The 18647-nt window shown below is 37.7% G+C and overlaps 5 protein-coding genes and 1 long non-coding RNA gene across 8 annotated transcripts; 2 read left to right on the forward strand and 4 right to left on the reverse strand.

Annotated features, from left to right (window-relative positions):
- Positions 1 to 601: 601 nt before the first annotated feature.
- Positions 602 to 2249, reverse strand: LOC124192223 (cyclin-H-like). Its single transcript, XM_046585424.1, has 6 exons — positions 2037 to 2249; positions 1778 to 1974; positions 1549 to 1722; positions 1212 to 1471; positions 1008 to 1119; positions 602 to 928 (listed from the first exon to the last, which is right to left on the reverse strand). The coding sequence occupies exons 1-6, from the start codon at positions 2151 to 2153 to the stop codon at positions 802 to 804; spliced, it is 987 nt and encodes a 328-aa protein (XP_046441380.1). The 5' UTR covers positions 2154 to 2249; the 3' UTR covers positions 602 to 801.
- Positions 2250 to 2426: 177 nt separating this feature from the next.
- Positions 2427 to 3358, reverse strand: LOC124193278 (keratin-associated protein 19-2-like). The gene is made up of 5 exons (XM_046587039.1): positions 3234 to 3358; positions 3028 to 3152; positions 2895 to 2956; positions 2779 to 2829; positions 2427 to 2702 (listed from the first exon to the last, which is right to left on the reverse strand). The coding sequence occupies exons 1-5, from the start codon at positions 3264 to 3266 to the stop codon at positions 2644 to 2646; spliced, it is 330 nt and encodes a 109-aa protein (XP_046442995.1). The 5' UTR covers positions 3267 to 3358; the 3' UTR covers positions 2427 to 2643.
- Positions 3359 to 5710: 2352 nt separating this feature from the next.
- On the reverse strand, positions 5711 to 8731 carry LOC124193276 (xaa-Pro aminopeptidase 1-like). Of its 3 annotated transcripts, none has more exons than XM_046587035.1 (12): positions 8610 to 8731; positions 8366 to 8535; positions 8095 to 8263; positions 7801 to 8037; positions 7637 to 7732; positions 7325 to 7569; positions 7099 to 7240; positions 6612 to 7021; positions 6400 to 6546; positions 6167 to 6342; positions 6072 to 6102; positions 5711 to 6010 (listed from the first exon to the last, which is right to left on the reverse strand). In XM_046587035.1, exons 2-12 carry the CDS (start codon positions 8480 to 8482, stop codon positions 5891 to 5893), a joined length of 1890 nt encoding a protein of 629 aa, XP_046442991.1. In that variant the 5' UTR covers positions 8483 to 8535; positions 8610 to 8731; the 3' UTR covers positions 5711 to 5890. The 3 variants fall into 3 exon arrangements, with proteins under 3 accessions (XP_046442991.1, XP_046442992.1, XP_046442993.1); XM_046587036.1 differs by having other exon boundaries at positions 8366 to 8548; positions 8610 to 8730; XM_046587037.1 differs by having other exon boundaries at positions 8366 to 8531; positions 8610 to 8724.
- A 3412-nt stretch (positions 8732 to 12143) lies between these two features.
- Positions 12144 to 14974, forward strand: LOC124193277. Its single transcript, XM_046587038.1, has 4 exons — positions 12144 to 12890; positions 13368 to 13705; positions 14436 to 14590; positions 14662 to 14974. The coding sequence occupies exons 2-4, from the start codon at positions 13514 to 13516 to the stop codon at positions 14765 to 14767; spliced, it is 453 nt and encodes a 150-aa protein (XP_046442994.1). The 5' UTR covers positions 12144 to 12890; positions 13368 to 13513; the 3' UTR covers positions 14768 to 14974.
- LOC124193279 lies at positions 12736 to 14331 on the reverse strand. The gene is made up of 2 exons (XR_006874138.1): positions 14089 to 14331; positions 12736 to 14040 (listed from the first exon to the last, which is right to left on the reverse strand). It is a non-coding gene; the product is annotated as an uncharacterized LOC124193279 (long non-coding RNA).
- A 374-nt stretch (positions 14975 to 15348) lies between the features above and the next one.
- On the forward strand, positions 15349 to 18493 carry LOC124192346 (caseinolytic peptidase B protein homolog). Its single transcript, XM_046585567.1, has 16 exons — positions 15349 to 15723; positions 15790 to 15874; positions 15936 to 16011; positions 16088 to 16169; positions 16240 to 16341; positions 16405 to 16529; positions 16596 to 16710; positions 16788 to 16888; positions 16957 to 17034; positions 17104 to 17190; positions 17251 to 17325; positions 17393 to 17552; positions 17651 to 17721; positions 17781 to 17848; positions 17909 to 17960; positions 18020 to 18493. Exons 1-16 carry the CDS (start codon positions 15462 to 15464, stop codon positions 18359 to 18361), a joined length of 1881 nt encoding a protein of 626 aa, XP_046441523.1. The 5' UTR covers positions 15349 to 15461; the 3' UTR covers positions 18362 to 18493.
- Positions 18494 to 18647: the final 154 nt, after the last annotated feature.

Genomic DNA, 18647 nt, shown 5'->3' on the forward strand with positions numbered 1-18647 from the left:
TTTCAAATTATTTTATTTTTCAAACCCCACACTTTCGTTGCGCCATCTAGATGCCCTTGGTAAAATAACAAATTTGCTTTTTCAAGTTATGAATGAAAACTTTGAAAAATTCCGCTTTTGTTCGGTTAAACCGATAGCTAGAAAAAATACGGTTTGATCAACCGAACTTCGATGACCATATATCTCGATAACTGATTTAATCTTAGTAGTATTCCCTACCCCTTTGTCAAATTCCATATCTTTCTGATGTTGCTGTGTTCCAGAAAAGCTCGGACCGAAACAAATGGCATCTTACATCATGATCTCGCGTTGATGTTATAAACACATGTTACGTTTTCAAAATCCTGTGATTTTTCGTGACATCAGAGTTATTCCAAGTACATCTATTATTATCTCACTTCCCATCGTTTCGCTTGATTATTTTCCGCCATAGATAGCTTTCGTGATTCAATAATGTGTGACACTCGAACCCGTAAACGTTATGCCAAAAGAACAAGGTATACATGAGTATTACTAGTCTCAACGGCAACTTGTAATCACACCATCGCCTGATATGTATTCGATTGTATTCCATGTAAGTATTCCATTCCAATTTCATGTATTTCAGTTCATCAAGAATGTATTTGAATTTCATCTAATTGAATTTATTGTGTGCGGCAGACATACATTCAATGTACAGCGCACAGACATTTGCAGCACACGGGAACTCGAGAAATCGACGCACAAGCCGGAATAAGTGTGGGAACAGGAAGCACTGTAAATTTTATAGGATGTCTGGTCGAAAAAACGTGGGGAATGCGTTTAAATTTTACCCATTTCGGACATTCCCATTAACATACTGCGAACTTGATCTGAGTTGGCGGACGGATACTGGCCATCTTCGAAAGATTCTTCGTCGTCAAAAGATTGCTTCATCCTCTTCTTGAATCTAAGACAAAACACATTGAAAGTTATGAAAGGATCAGTTAAAATTCATGTTGAATTGACAAAATAAGAATGGCAATTACGCTGGGCTTTCACTGTTGTTGTCGGGATTGCAGCAGAGTTGAAGCTTCTTTTCCAAAGCTTTGATGACATCTCGATGAGGTGTTTGAACGTTCCGCACCATCACACGGATTTCTTTGATAAAAGTGAAAGCAAACAATGAAGTTCGGCAATCGGAAAAACCATCTCTATTACGAGGAAAATAGAAGGAAAGTTAGAACTCTTACTTTTCACTGCTTCTATGAGATTTAATAAGCGTTTCTGGTCTTCGGAAAACAAAATTTTCGTAATGTATTCGTCGACATTTTCCTTAGAAGTGCTCGCGGAATGAATGATGGCTGCCAGAGAAATTTGAGACGGGGAGTAGATCAAAATAGCGTCAGTGTAAAAAACTTGTTCGAGGAATTCATCAATTCCTGATCTCAGTCTCTCAGGGTCACTGAAGGTTGGAAATCTTGTTTTCATGTCAATCATCAAGCCTTCAAGCCTGCAAAATTATAAATCAGGATTAATGTTGAGCAAAAGAAAATTGCAGCAAAGGGAAAGACAATGAAATGTACATACGGTCGAAAAGGATTATGGACAGTCAATTGATAGTCAAGTTGTTGCATTAGAAGAAGTTCATTGTTCAAAATAATGGAAGCAGCCTTTTCTCTGTCTCCTTTCAGGTTACCGACAAATTGATCCATAGAAACATTGAACTCTTCCACTTTGCAAGCCAAGTAGACACAAGTAACACTATAAGAATAAATGATTATTGCAAATTCAGGTATTTAATTAACAAATAACTTACAGGATCTCTTTGGGTGGATAGTCCATGACAGAATTGTTGACATAGAAACGCTTTAGGTAGTGCAAAGCTGTTCCTATCACATAGCGAGGCATAGGAGGGAGGAATTTTCTGCAAAAGTCTCTGAGCTGGTATTCATAACTCATAATCAAAATTTTTTCCTCTGTCACGTTCAAAAAATGGAGTTCTTGCTCTTCAACCTGTTAAATAGTACACATTGATTATCATGCCATGTTGGTCACACTTCCTGGAAGCAACTTACAGTCATATTTCTCCCTCGGCTTGAAATATATTTTATGTTGGCACTGAGCCGGGCATTAGAAACATCATTTTCATCTTTAAACATCCAAAAACTACGCTGGGTACTCGTTGCAAACATATTGAACTTGCCCCGTTTTCATGTGTTTGACCATGCAAAATATAACATTCACATATGGTTTTTTGAGTTTCAACTGAAAATTCTGGTAAATTTCGTCTGCTAGAGGACTTCGTTTCCAAGGCAATGATTACGACACCTACGCCATCTGGGAGACGTTGTTTCATTCTCCGACAGCCAATGAGAATCCACCGCGTTTGAATGAGTTTTGACAACCCTATTTCGATAGAAAGCTTTTTTTTTTAAATAATAATAAATGAGTAGCTTTAAATAGACTGGAGAATTGAATCTAAACTTTTATTTCAGCATGGCAATTTTGAAAGTTTCTAAAGCTCTGTATCCAGTAAAGAGCTTTTGAGACACATAACAAAATATTTTTCCGAGTATTCAAGAAGGCATTGCATAGGATTGCGGTGAAATATGAAACGTGATAAAAATTCGTCCGGCGCACTCGTCCTTAAGTAAATTGTGTGACGTCGTCGTCAGTTGGCTTTTAGTGGTAGTTACCAGTTTGCCCAGTTCCGAAACCACCGAAACCATTGCCGCCAGAGCCTACGAAAAGGAGAATAGATTATTAACACATTTTTTCAAACGATATCTTTTACCAAAGACAAAATGAAAATATTACCACCACCGCCGGCGTAGGGGTTGTAGCCTTTTCCGGCAGTCAGCGCTTGACCTGTTTACATTGAAAATATTTAGATTTGGTTGACAAGCATATGAGTCATTCTGGGTTTTACTTACCAACTCCAACGGTACCGATTCCAGTGAATTGACCGTAGGCACCAATGGCTCCGGCAACAGTACTATCAACACAAAATAAAATATTAGATTATTCCTTTTGCCTTCTTTAGAGCATAATTGCGGATTGTTTTACCCAGCTCCATAGCCACCTAGGCCGTTTTGAAATCCGGTGGAGAATATTTCATTGAAAGTGTTACTTCCATATCCGACAAGAGGGGTACCGGCTTGTACTCCGCAAGCCAAGCAAAGAATGACAGCCTGCGTGAAATTAATTATTTAGTGGATGAGATCCTTGTTTTAGTCGGTATTTTTATTTAAAAAAAGATGCAATATACTCACGATGGAAACGATGCTGGTATATCTGGCAACCATATTGAAGATTGTGTAGCTAGGAGTCCTAGTGAACAGTGAATAATGATAGACTTGGTTTTCAATCCGTTTAAATAGAGTACCGCTGATCACGTGATACTTTCGCTCGTTTTCTTTGTAACATTACAGGAAATTTGGATAATTTGAGAAAGCGATTCTCGATCATTCCCAAAATTCCCAAGAAAAAAGATCGCTGATTCGTACTTCTTGTCTAATAGTCTAAAGTATTGTTCTGAAGAAAAGATCTGTCCCACTTCTTCACTGACTAAGTGAAAGCCATTTTATTACTTTGTCTTTAGATTTATTATAGTCTAATGGAGCTTCAATCCTACAATTTCCATTATTATTGTAGCCGTTAGACAGGCAGGCGTAGGACGTCGCTAAAGAGACGTGAACGATTTCGCTTTCCAGTTTCCAGTTGACCGCAATTCATTGTATCTACATACTATAGAATTTCTTCGATAGTCATGCCACAATAGATTATGGTACATTGGCCTTCCTTTATCTGTTGCGCCAATAAAGAACAAAAACTACTAGACTGGATTGAATATCGTTTTTGCGTTCAATGGGGTTAGTATTTCACCCTGTTTATTGCATGGGGAGAATCAGTCTGAGAAATATGACACAACCGTACAAAATACAGGGAACAAACTCACCGTCAACAATTAAACCCCTTTTAAAAAATAAATTAAACTATTCAAAATTAGCGCTGCTGTGCAGTTGATAGTTTCATGGCAATTTTCATTTGTAACCAGGTGTGGCATTACATCTACTAAACCGCGCGTGCGATACCCATTTTTCCATCGCTTAAAAAGACAAAAGGAAACACAACTATTTATGTAGAGTTTTGTAGACTCCACCCTAGATGAATCCGACACGGTGGGGTAGTAAAAATAACGACAAATATACATCTGTTAAGTGGACGCTGGAGTGGCTGGCTTTTTTCCCATTTATCACAAAACGAAATATGCGGTTGAAAAGCCTCTACGATCTTTCGCGCCAATCTTCATGTTATCTACGGGAGAGAATACCGAGTACCCCTTGACACATGGAAGCCTATAGCATAGTTTATCCCACTTCACAGTAACGGTCCACAGGTCCAGTCGATTACGATCTTTCCGATGCCAAGTTCACAGAACTGCAAACTGAATAGTAATAGCTAACAAAATAGAAGACCATACATGTAGAGCGGACAGGCAGATGTGGGTAACTTTTTCCTCTTTTCGTCATTGTTAGGTTTTTATTTATCGATTATGATTGAGGGAAAGGAAGAGAACCTAGATTCAATTTCATTTGGCAGGGGAGCGGTCGATATACAAATACATACATGGGATATACCGTACAACATGCGCTGTAAGTTTCCTCTCCATTTTTTCTCCCTCGCAACTCGTCTGTGGACGTTGACGTGTATGCACATTTTTACCATTCCCTCCAGTCTTACTCACACCTGTACAGGTGTGTCGGCCAATATTGATTGCGTGCAGCATTCACGTTTCGTGCCGAACGGCTTCCTAGCCAAAAAATAAAATAAAAAGGAGATTCTCGTTTGCTTCGGCACATTTCGACTTATCTATTACACTTGTAGACTTGCTACGTAATCGGATAGAAAAGCGCTTACTCACTCTTCTTTATAGACTGTTTAAATGCTAAGTGGAATCCAATTAAGTGGAAAACCACACTGGATAACGCACAGGGGGAAGTAACAAACTGGCCAAAAGCATTCTCTCTCAGTTGGGGGTATAATGGGTCTTTTTTTAAATCGTGAATACAAAAGAACGGTCAAAACGACTGTCAATGTGTTTTTGTAACGGGTGAAAGGGGGGAGGGAGAGGGGAGGCCGCTCAAAAGGGAGGTTGAGGGGGGCAGGTGTTTGGTCGGGATAACACATCGTATATAGAGATGCTTCGAACTGATGTGGGCATCAGAGCGGTATTGTACAGAGAGTGAAAGGGAGAGACAGGAACGGATGGGGGGAGGGGATGAGTAATGCACACTTGCACGGGACCCTCGAAAACTGCCACCACACATCTGTGGGCGCTCTGTTGTATATACGTACAAGTATTGCATTGTCGGCTACATCACTCTCTAAGCTGGAAAAACGATTTGGCCATCATTTTAGTTTGAAGCACCGTGGGACAACGTGGCACATTCTACTTCGGATGTTTCCGTCGAACAGTTCTCGAAGTTACTCCTGTTTTCATTTGTAGCGCTCGGTCCCTGTAATACAGTCGCTGCTGTCGTCCAGGTGAGGTGTCGTGTAAACAAGTGACCGATTAGTGTAAATTTGGTTATGAGGTCGCTAAGTAGTAGTGCCGCAGGTAATTGCTATTAAATCTCATATTACCTGGACAAGGCTACTTAACGTTCTTTTAACTTTAAACGACTTTTAAAACTCTATTGAAACATTTGAACTGTATAATAAAAAAGAACAATTACCAAATGACCTGTTTTCATTCACCAACTATTAGTTATGTATTTGATTCATCCTAAAAATTCGTCCTGAAATCCTTGTTTGTACTTTTTGAACACAAAATAAACTGGGGTTTGAAACTCCAAAGATGTTGTTCGATGTAAGTTACAAAGCATAGAAGGAAGAAGGAATTTTTTCTTTCTGATGGAACCACATTTTAGCCAACCGGTTCCGTTTCTCTCATAAGCCAATTCAAGCCTTCTTTTTTGTTCATCTTCTGTAAAAGAGGCGCTACTTTATCGCGACACTGGGTATGGTATTGGTCGATGTAAGCAACCTGAAATAACGACACAGGTTATTTTTTATAATTTATGATACGAATAGAAAGTTGATTATACCTCTTCCTTGGTCAACATTTCAGCAATGATCCTGCAAGAAAAAAACTGTTCTTTTAAAAATGCTCTCACGAATTTATCTGATAAATTAAACTTACATCTTTTGCTGGATGGGGACAAAAGTTAGATTTTCAAAAGTGCAAAATTTGCGGTCTTTGAAATTGTTCTCGGGTTTGGCTGGCACGATTTTAACCAAATTTTCGATGCGAATTCCGAATTCTCCGTCTTGATAAAAACCTGGTTCATTTGAAAGAACCATATTCTCGCTTAGACCCTACCAAATGAAACAGTAAATTATAACAAGAACAGGTGACGTCAACAGGATTTATACCGGATCGTCTGGGTAAACTCTCCAAGAAATTCCCATTGGGCCTTCGTGAACGCAGAGGTAATGTCCAACTCCGTGACTCGTGCCATGAAGATAATCAAGGCCAACGTCCCACAAAGCCTTGCGCGCCAAAACATCCAATACATTGCCCTGTGGAAATTGTATTAAATGTTAAAAGCAACCTTCGTTCTAGAAACTCTACGGGCACGTGTTACTTTAATTTTGGATGGGAAAAGGCAGGTAGCCAAACTCATTTGACCCTTCAGAACGCGGGTAAAACATTGGCGCTCAAAGGGTGTAGGGCATCCAAAATGTACAGTGCGTGTTACGTCAGTTGTGCCATCCTTGTACTGGCCACCGGAATCACAAAGGTAAATTTCGCGATCATTAATGGGACGGTCCGTCTCAGGACTGGGTTTGTAATGAATGATAGCTGCGTTGGAACCCGACGAACTAATCGTGTCAAAACTCAAACCAACAAAATCGGCTTGCTCAGCACGAAAGCCAGCTAGTTTATCGGCGGCAGATATTTCAGTCACAACTCGCTGCGATTCAACTTCTTTCTCCAACCAAGCAAAGAAACAACAGAGAGCAGCTGCGTCCTTGATGTGTGCGTTTTCCATGCCTACAATAGTACACATTCACCAAAAGAAGATTAAAGATGATGGGACACAAATAAATATAAGGAAATAAACGTCATACCGGCCATCTCGACTGGATTCTTGATCGCTTTCATGAAAACAACAGGCGACACATCACTACAAAGGATATCTTCAGCAACTAGATTTGAAAATGCGACTGCACTTTTGTCGCTTATCCAGATCTTCTTCGGTTGCTGTGGAATCTGTCGACAAATCAGCAAAAACAAACAAAGAAAACAAGTCAGAATGCATTTTTCTTTCTTGGTTATGATCGCTCATGAATGTACTTCAGCAGCCAAGAATCCGTCAACATCCTCGTACGGGTGTAGAATAGCCAATACATTGTTGTTGGTCTGAGACGAAACCAGTTCTGCCATTTCAACGTCAGCTTCCAGATTTAAATGCTGTCTAACCGAGAGTGTCACTTTAGATGGGTCGACGAATAAATGAATTTCTCCATTCGTTTTGACCAGCGCCCACGAGAAAAATACAGGATTGTACTGAATATCCGAACCACGTAAGTTTAGCAACCCTAAATCAGTTGAATGTATAGGCTAATAGTTAGTCTCCTTCTAGTTGATCCATTGATTTTCACTTACATGCAATATCATCAAGAGCAGTCAGCAATAACAAGGAACAGTTTTTGGCATCCATTTCTTGAATGACATCTTTAACTTTGTCTTGCCAAGATTTACCTGGTGCAACGACGACGAAGATTAAATAACACGCTTGTCAGTAACATACTAATTCAAATAAAACTTACCAGTAAATTCAATTCCAAGAGGTTGAATAACATGGGATGGAGGTGGGGGTTTATCATCCCAAATGGCATCTACTATATTCCTTTCCACTGGAACCAGAATGTGGCCATTGGATTTTAGAGTTTTTGATAAAGGAGTCCATTGGTCTTTGGAAAATAGTCTTGGATCCACACCAACTTTTGATCCTACTGGTAATGTTTTGGCAAGCCAAGCTCCTTGAGTTGGAGTAGTAGGTATACCTAATGAAAAATATTATATTAGGTAATTTCATTAATAATTTCTTTAAAAATATATACCTTCTTTCATTAATGTCCAATTTGCATCCAATTGTTTCTCAGCTTGATTGAAGTAACGGCCATCAGTCCACAGGCATGCATCTGTTTCTGTTATGACAGCCGTACCAGCTGAACCAGTAAACCCAGAGACAAAAGCCCTACGCTGATCACTGTCAGCTAAATATTCACTCTATAAAAGTTTAGAGAAGAAGACACACTCAATTAAGTGAATTATGGTTAATGTAACAGTTGCATCTTAAAATATGAGAATTGAGACAAAAGACCAGCCAACCTGATGTGCATCTCCACTTGGTACAATGTAAGCTTGGATAGCTTCCGTAACGAAAGTTGTATCTTTCATCAAACTCCGAAGACGTTTTAGAATTTGGGTAGTCTGTTTAGCCGCCATAATGCGCAGGTTTGAAGTGTCAAATCACCATTAATTGAATGTGATTGAACTATCTAACACACACAACTATTAGGTAAATGACCGTTATCTGACTAGACACAATCAAAATCAATCAAATAAATTTTACCTTTGATCCCTAATACGTAACAAGCTAAAAAATAAAGACGGAGATATTGAGAAAAACAAATATCAGCTGGACCAATTGAAACCGCGCAAAATTTCGCTCCCTGGTGCCTAAAATTCGAACAACTTGAATACAAAAAATGTAAATAGGCTAGGGTAATGTCTCAAAATCTGGACAGGCCTGAACGCTACAAATTTTGGACAACCGAAGAAATTTTGGTTTAAAAGTCCTATATGATGAGCAAATATCGCGAAAACTATACCATTATGAAGAATTTTTGCTATTCTATCTGGGTTTGCAAAATATTTACTCTAAATGCCTGAAATCTCAGGAAATTATTAAAATAAAATTTCTGAAAAGAACTTAGAAAATATGAAGTTTCTTGGCCTCATAAATCAAGCTGGAATAACATTTCTAGATGATATTTCTTGCTGTTTTAGGGCTCAAACGAAAGAATTTTGTTCATTCTTCACATTTCAGTACTTAAAACTGCGCCAAAACTGCAAATTCATGGAAGAAATCTAAGTAGAAGCTTGCTGGCGATAAATCCCATTACACAAAAGCTGGACACCCCCCCTTTCTAAATCTGGACAACTGTAGAAGCCACAGGGTGTCGCTAGTTGAGGTGTACGCCACATTTCTTCGTTCTTTTTAATTTCAGCTTCTTGACATCTGAAAGCAATTATGTTTATACTGATCTCATTCGTGTCTTATCTATACATTCAATAAAATATACTATAATAAAAAAAAAAAAATAATTGCTTTATTTTGCCATTGCATTTAAACAATTTCATAATTAGCAAGCTTCCACAGTTGTATGGTAAGGGGCTTTCTTTGGTAATAGTTTGGATTTTGGGTGTCTCAAGGTTCAAATCCAAATCTCAACATAAATTTTTTCATGAAAATAATTTGGAAATTGCCTAAGGGTGTCCAGAATTTATAACACGCTAGGGATAGCGTGGAAATATATTCTTTTTTCAACTTAGATCATTAAGCAAAATATATAGACATCTAATCTGCATTAGATTATCATTCGTAGCCGTATCGGTATAGCGTCCAACTATTGATCGGCCTTTTCACGGGGCACAGGTTCAAATCCTTTTTGCTCCAAGGATTTTCTTTTTATAAAGTATTTGGGCATTGCCTAGGGCTGTCCAGAATTTATAACACGTTAGAGATGGCTTGGTTATTTTTTCCTTTTTTTATCTTTGATCATTCTTGAAACTATTCAACATTTGTCATTCATTAAAAGAAGTCATGTAGCTAAAATGGTAAAGTGCCGTTCTGCCGAAAAAATGGTTTTATCATCAGTATGTAGGTTCGAATCCAGATTCCTTTAAAACTCTTTTTCATGAAATAAATTTGGAAATCGCCCCAGGCTGTCCAGAATTTATAACACGCTAGAGATGGCTTAGAATTTTATTATTTTAAAAACTTCTATCATTTTAAAAATCAGATTAACATCGATTTCATTTTCTGATAACCTATATAGCTATGTCGGTAAAGTGCTTACTTCCTGATAATGTTTACGATTACGGCCATGGTTCAAATCCCATTCCGAAAAATATTTTGCATGAAATATATTATGAAGCGGAGAACGCCCAGAATTCAAAATTACTTTCATGAAATTGATTTCAACTGAAATAGGATTTGAACAACGGCGCCGATAGTGACGACCGTTGGAAAATATGCACTCTACCAACAGAGCTATAGCGACTGTTAGTGAGAGAAAAAGATGTTAATATGTTTTGAAAAATTATGAAAGTTTTAAAAATAATAAATTTCTAAGCCATCTCTAGCGTGTTATAAATTCTGGACAGCCTGGGGCGATTTCCAAATTTATTTCATGAAAAAGAGTTTTGACGGAATCTAGATTCGAACCTAAATACTAATGAATAGATCAAGTTAATGGCAGGCCAGCACTTAACCATTCCAGCTACATGACACGTTATAAAGAATGAAAAATGTTGTAATAATTTGAAGAATGATCAAAGATAAAAAAGGAAAAAATTACCAAGCCATCTCTAGCGTGTTATAAATTCTGGACAGCCTAAGGCGATTTCCAAATGAATTTCATGAAAAAATGTTTTTGCTGATTCCTGGATTCGAACCTAGGAATTATAGTTTAACCTCAACTTCTCAGGCAGGCCCTCAACCACTTTAGCTACATGGGTAATCACTGTGCAAGGCAAGTATTGAAATATTTTGAAGAATGATGAAAGTTCCCAAAATAATAAATTTTCATGCCATCTCTAGCGTGTTATAAATTCTGGACAGCCTGAGGCGATTTTCAAATGAATTTCATGAAAAAATATTTTATTCAATCCTGAATTCGAACCTAGGAACCCTTGGTTAACTTTAACACTTCAGGAAAGCCTTCAACCACTTTAGCTATGTGGGTCGAAAATTTACTATGGTAAGGGTAACTTTAAACCATAATGCTGACCAATATTTTCAGCATAGACTATGAAAATGGTCTTAGATCACTCTGAGAGAGGTATAAATTAAAACTGAATTGATGAAAACGTTATTATTATGGTGCCACTTTATGCGTTTATTTTATCACAATCACAGTCGAATCATTCAAAGAAGACCCGTTTTATTAAGTTGTGGTTTCTGCTCATAGATGGCGCTGGTGGCTGTCCAGAATTTTTACAAACTGTCCAAGATTTTTGACGGTTGTCCAACTTTAGGAAGACGTTTGGCCTATCTCAAGCACGCAAATATGACATAGCCACAAAAGTGTCCAGAATTAGTGACACTACCCTATCAAGGTGATAAATAGAGGTTTATTTACTTAAAAATATTGTAAACTAAATTTTTATTTTTGTGGGAACACAATTATCTTATTTTATAAAAATTCGTTTGAACTTTATAAGAAAAGATTTTATAAGATTGAGAGTTGCTGCTTAGTCCATCCATAAAACCCGCAGAGGCGCAGACGATAGCACGATACTGCTTCTGGAAAATTTGTAATCGCGTCTTCGCCCGCGTGTGTTTAATTGATAACTGCTTGAATCACAAGTAAAACATTGTAAAAAACATCCTATTTACTGCTGAAGTTATTGTTTGTATCAATTGATTTCAATAGAACTCTCGAAAAGTAAAATGATCATTCCAATTCGCTGTTTTACGTGCGGAAAAGTAATCGGCAACAAATGGGAGACATATCTTGGCTTATTGCAAGCCGAATACACTGAAGGGTAATGGTTGTCTTATTTCATCACTATTCAGAGTCACGAAGGAAAAATTTAATGATACAAATATAATGGTAGCAATTGTGAAATGGGTACCGGTACCTGACAATAATTGAAAAAAATTCAGCTTGTTTACAAAGTTGATGTAATATTGAAGAAGAAGATCATAATTTCCTGTTTAGAATAATCACAGCTTAAATTCTGTTACTAATTTAATGTTTCTCCTACAATTTTAGTGATGCTCTTGATGCCCTTGGTCTGAAGAGATATTGTTGTCGGCGAATGTTGCTGGGCCATGTGGACTTGATTGAAAAACTCTTGAATTATGCTCCACTTGAAAAGTAACATGTCATTGTCACAACTATAAACATGTCATTCAACCCTGATGACAAACCATCATCCTACTCCAAGTTACATCTGATGTGAATACAAACCATTTCTTCAATTAGTAATTGTTTTTATGATGGTATTATAAATTTTCCTATTTCCTCAACACTAACTAACAATATTCTAACAATCAAGTTATTATTATGTAATTCTACACGATAGAAGCAATGATGAAGTTGCAGTCTCGTGCAATTCGCATTTATGCCGAATCTCCTTGCTCAGATTGAATTTTAACGAACCATACGATACCCAGACTGCGTTGGGCCATGGTTCTTTGCTCTCTCCTATCGCACGAGCTCGTATAGCCAACAGACGGCTCCGAGTCATCGCGGTGCGTCTTATTTTAAGAATAGAACAGATTGCGCCGTGGTTCTCTAACCTTCCCCTTTTTTTAAGACGGCGTGTAAGTTTCTTTGCAGTAGCAGTCGTGCCTCAGCTTTCTCAATCGCTGCTACTCTCAGCCACTTATGTAAAGAGCTGTTGCTTGCTAGTGTGAAAGTGCGCGCGCTTGCGTCTACAACTGTTCTTCTATTTTTCATTAATGCTCTAAATTTATAATCATCGTTTTAAAGCCGAACAAAGACTAAACTCTAGAGAAGAAGGTCGATACGCCTGAAAGAGAAGCTTTATCTAGTATTTTTAGATCCGACTGACGAGCGTTCCTTACTTGTCATAAGTGTATTTCCCAACTGAAATTAAGGTGAGTAAAAGGATTATTAAATTTGGAATTGTTGTTGAGTTGGATCTTATTAAAAGTAACCTTTAACGGCTTCTACCCCGCGTAACCGTCACCGGCTATTTTTATCAACTGGAATCATTGTAGGATTACATTTCGTGTAGTTTTCACGGATTTTCAGAATCACGTTCTGATGATTTTTTTTGTTTGTTTCATTGTTAATTAAAAACAAATGCTGTTAAACTAGAATAATTAAGCCTGGTTAAATTAGAAAATGTCAAACTGGCCCGTGAAATAACTCTAATGATTAATCGCGATTTGTTTTCAAAAATAATTCCATCTCTCATCTTTGACAACCATTTTTTAAAACCCATGAAATATGGTTGTGAGGCAATGGGGCAGATGTTTGTGAAATCTTGCTTTGGTGAAGTCACTTTTGAGATTGTTAGGTAATTTTGAACAACACATGCTCATTTACATTCTTGATTAAATACTATCTAGAACCAAGTTGGGGGCAAAATCAAAAGGCGTTATCGTGTGATACCGCGTGATATTTTGGGAAGACGCGAGAGGCGTGAAACTCGGAGAAGACTGTCGAGAGGGAAAAATCGGTAACGCATCATCATACTCGGTCCTGGTCAGATGAAATGGCTTGCCAAGAGTTTAGGAAAGAGGTAGACGCCGTTTTTCCCGAGCACATATCTCGACTACATCGCGGTGCAGCCGACGGAACTCCGAATCGACGCAACCAGCGGAGGTTCCTGTATCGGGAGGCGCAGCCATCGGCTGGAGCTATTGGCCGTTACCGCACGCAGCCCGTCACCTTCGATGAAATCAAGGTACATCCATGCTCCATTTCTTTTTTTCCTTTTCCCTTCGTTAGGGTATAGGGGGCCACTGTTGTATATGTGAAGCTCTTCATTCGACACGGTCGTCCAAATAACCAGACGGTTAGAAGAAGAAGAAGAAGAAGCAGAAGATGAAAAAAACAAGCAAACTAATTTAAGAACTCGTGGAGGCCGCTCAACAGCTGCGTTACCATCCAGTTGGTGATCAACCCTGCTGTATAGCGTTGCGGGTACTTCTATGATTGGTGAACGCGAACAACCGACGTACATAAACACATGAGCAAAAAGGGGCGAAAGGAATTCTCCTTAACTTCGTCATTCGTCACCTTTTAAATTAAATCAGGTCCTTTTCCATCAAAAATAGTACTACCAACCTGCTAAATGTCAGAGAAGCGGATCGTGAGTCATTTCATCCTCTAACTGACTCGGCGTAGGAGGTAACGATGATTGATAATCTGAAAAGTTTCCAAGTTTACCAGCTAGTTGAGTCACATAAGCGCGACATCTGATGGTTCCGTATTGCCCTCGCACGGTTTAGAAATACTGTAGAGGTCAATCTTGGCCAACAGCTTCTATTTTGGTTTCCCATTTGTCTTTCGGCGCTTTCCCACTATTAACCGATTGATGTCTACATTTTTCAGGGCCATCTAGTGGGCTAGTGTATCAACTGATTGAGATGATTTTTATAATGTCTTATGCAAAAATGTTTTGAATTTTGTAGGAAGTAGACGAAGAAGTTCTCAACGAAGAAGTCCTCCCCGACGACAGCGCTGCCACAGTCGCGCAATCAGAGGAAGATTTGATGCAGCAGAAATTCCAAAAGTTGAGATTACGTCGCAGAGGCTCCCATCGCACAGCTCGTCGACCTCTTCTTAGGCATCTTAATTTGATTCTTATAAATATTATAATTTGATTCTTATTATATTATAAAATAATTTTATTCTTAGGCCATCTAACAGTCATGACGAATCAGAGTTTGATTGCAGTTCTTATGCTTCTCAACCACAGTCAACTGGCTCCGACCAAACTCAACATTTTCTGTCGTCTACTTGAGATGAAAATTAATTAAAATATATTTGTCGGCACGCTTATGTTGTTGGAATTCAAACTTTTCAGGAGGCTCCTTTCACCTTTTCTTCCGTTTCTCATATGGGCCTTTCTAACACTTTTCTCATGTTATTGCGATGTTGGTAAAGATATCTTTTGTTATCGGGGATACACGTTTGCCATTGAGTCATAATAAATCATGTCAAATAATAAGTCATACATCTTTTTTTTTTAAATATTGCATTCTTTCCATCTATTACCACTTACACAGTGTCCATAAGAGTTCCTTATGCACTGAAATTGCGTTTAAAATCAACACTACTGAGAAGGCAATCAATAACAATTTTAATCAGCGTAAGTACTTAATGTCTAATTTATTTGCGGTTAAAGACTCATTTTCTGGTCTTCTATTGATAAATGATCCGCGTACCAATTATAGCCTATGAAAATAATGAAATTACTACACCGGGTTATTAGTTGTTATTACTTAAACTTTTTTTATCAGCCCCTTTTTCTATTTTTGAATCTCTTATCTAAAGGAAATTTTTCCGAGAGTAACGTTAGGTGTCGCTGACGCTGCTGTTTACAATTTTAGAACACGTAGTCTGCTAGGTTAATCGTTCATTACGAATCGATCTTGCAACTTGCAAGTTTCGTCAGAAAGTCGTTTCTAGAAAGAGTGAAAATAATTTTGACCAAAATGCAACATTTTCAAAACTTGTTAAGGGTATTTCGATATCTTTCCAAAAAACAGTCTTACCAGTTATTTTATCGGCAGCGTGAGTCTTCTCTACTGCCATACAGTTTTTTATTGAGCAAATACAACGGCCGAAGATTTCGCCATTCCAGTTACAACTCTCCAAATGACAATTTCCGTGTGATACCATTTATGGCTTTTGGTATCATGGTTGCACATTGTGCAAAAGAAGATGATGAAAACAACAAACTCAGTACTGTTTATGGTATGCAGATGGTATGTTGTGCAGACATGTGTGTGGAGGTTTAATTCAGAATATTCAATGTGTTAGATCACCCATTGTTCAGAGCTGCCAGAAAAGGAAATGCAATTGCTGTTGAACGTCTCTGTAAGAATGGCGCAGATCCAAATCAAAGGTTGGTGTTTACTAAGTGTTTTATGAAACATTCTGGCATTAAAAATTTTTTTTAAAAATAGACATCCTTTAGGATGGACTCCACTGCATGTTGCAGCAGTTCAAGGAAATGTTGATGTTGTAAAAGTTTTGTTGAAGGTAGCGTACCATATAGTAAAATACTTAAATCACTTTATAAACTACTGTGTAAAATACTTCTTTGTTCTCTACGTAGTGTGGAGCTAACCCAGATTTGGGAGATGATTTCAGCAATCTCAATTTGAAAGCAAGAGAAAAAGGGCTTCACTGGTTGGGTGGTAATTTATTTCATTTATTTAATAAACAAGTTTTTTTAGGACAAAGGATTTAAATTTCTTATTTATCAAGTAATGGAAACTCGAGAAGAAGAATTTTCGGACCGTCTTAATAATCGCGCCACCTTTAGTGGATGCACAGCGTTGCATTATGCGTGCATCATTGACGATGCCGGTAAAAAAAAAAAGAATCACGTCTTGCACTTTCACGTTATAGTGTCTTAATTTTCTTTTGCAGCTTGTGTAGCAGCATTATTGGATGCAGGAGCCAATCCATCACTTGCAAATCTAGGTGGACACAAGCCAATTGATTACGCTAATAGTGATGCCATGAGAAAACTTTTAGAAAGTTACATTATCAAAGTAACTGATTCTATAAAAATGTTTTACATGTTAATTTTTTTTAAATTTACATAAAATCTTAAACAGTATGAGGACATGGCGAAAGAAAGAGCTGCAGAAGAGAGACGTAAATATCCGTTGGAATTACGATTAAAAGAAAAAATTATTGGTCAAGAGGCGGCAATTGCTACGGTTGCGTCCGGTACAGATATTTTACTTGCTATATTTTCAATGTCTTTCTTTGTATTATAGTAAATTTCATTCTTTTGGTTTAAATAGCTATACGAAGGAAAGAAGGTGGTTGGATTGACGAGGAGCATCCTTTGGTTTTTCTTTTCCTCGGCTCATCAGGAATTGGAAAGACAGAACTCGCTAAACAAGTTACAACAGAAACCAAACCTTAGAAAGCCATTATTTTTTAATCTTTTTTTTTTAAATATTTCCTCAGGTTTCAAACTATTTGAACCCGAAAAGTTCCGAAGGATTCATTCGTTTGGACATGTCCGAATATCAGAACAAACACGAGGTAATACTTAGCACTGTTTACGTTTTGTAATTAATTGATTCATATCATGCTGAAATTTTATGTTTTTAGGTCGCCAAATTAATTGGATCTCCTCCTGGCTATGTTGGTTATGAAGAAGGCGGACAGCTGACAAAGAAACTTAAAAAATGCCCTAACGTAAACACATTGTTTTTTAAATCATTTTTTATGGAAAAATATTTCACGATTGTTTTTTAGGCTGTCGTGTTACTTGATGAGGTAGACAAGGCACATCCCGATGTATTGACTGTTCTACTCCAGCTATTTGACGAAGTAAGGTTTGGGCTAGTAGTTTCAAGTGTGGCATTGAAAATGAGTTAATGTTTTAAATTTTCTGTAGGGAAGAATTACAGACGGACGAGGCAAAACGATATTTTGCAAAGATGCCATTTTCATTATGACTTCAAATTTAGCCAATGACGAGATCGCCGACCATGCCCTACAACTACGTCATGAAGCTGAAGTTGCAGCTAAACAACGAACAAAAAGTGATAAAGAAGGTTGGATATTTTGGTTATTGATGTAGCTTATCAAAAATGAAATTCATCTTTTATTCCCGCTTTTATTTCAAATGTTTTGCTCCTCTTACTACTTGTAGCCGAAATGCCTTCCATATCTCTTTGCATTTCTCGAGAATTCTGCGAGTTCATTGTTCGTCCAATCCTCAAGGTATTTATAATTTTTTTAAAAGAGTTACAAATAATATTTATGAAATCTTTTGATTTTAGCGCCATTTTGGTCGTGATGAATTTCTAGGGAGAATAAATGAATTCGTCTTCTTTTTCCCCTTTTCAAGGTATTCATAAATTTATCCGTCTTCTGAAAATTTTTAAATCAAAGTTGCTTTTTCAAACAGAAATGAACTCCACCAGCTTGTAAAAAAAGAACTGGACTTTTGGGCCAAAAAGGTAAAATCAGACAATTCTTTGAAGGTAAAGAGATTATTTGAAAACTTTTTAATAATTAGGCTAAAGATCGGTATGACGTGGACTTATCGTGGGACGGACAAGTACTGGATGCACTATGCCTTGGGTACAATGTGGCTTACGGAGCCCGAAGTGTCAAGTATGAAGTGGAACGAGAGGTGGTAAGCCTACTCTCTAATTCTCAACAATTTCACGGCTTTCCACGTGGAGCTTTGCTACAGTTATACGTTGACTATGGCGGGAACGGATCTTCAACTGATTCAGCGCGTAATCCACAAATCCGCTTGCGTATTAAAAATAAAGACAGTGTCGAGTTTACAGAATTTTCTTCATCTGTGCGACATTTGCTTCCAACAGACGTTCCACAGCGAACTGATCCCTAAAAATATTTTCTAGACCAATTATAGATAAATTCGAATTGTTATTTGGTTGAAAAGCCCTGCTCGTGATTTCCTCATTGAATTTAATGTTGTGTTCAAGGGAACCTTTGAACGCAAATAAAATCAGACGCATCATTTGTTTCGATTTGTTTTTAAATTTTTAACATTGTCCAAACGGAGCGGACAGCGCATCCTTGAAATACAACAATAACAAAACTGTAAAATAAAATAGTAGCTCGATGGATTTAATAGGGCGACCAAAGGTCCTCGCAGTGCAATAAATCTTTTA

This window comes from Daphnia pulex, chromosome 4, assembly GCF_021134715.1.
Source record: "Daphnia pulex isolate KAP4 chromosome 4, ASM2113471v1".
Lineage (NCBI taxonomy): Eukaryota > Metazoa > Arthropoda > Branchiopoda > Diplostraca > Daphniidae > Daphnia > Daphnia pulex.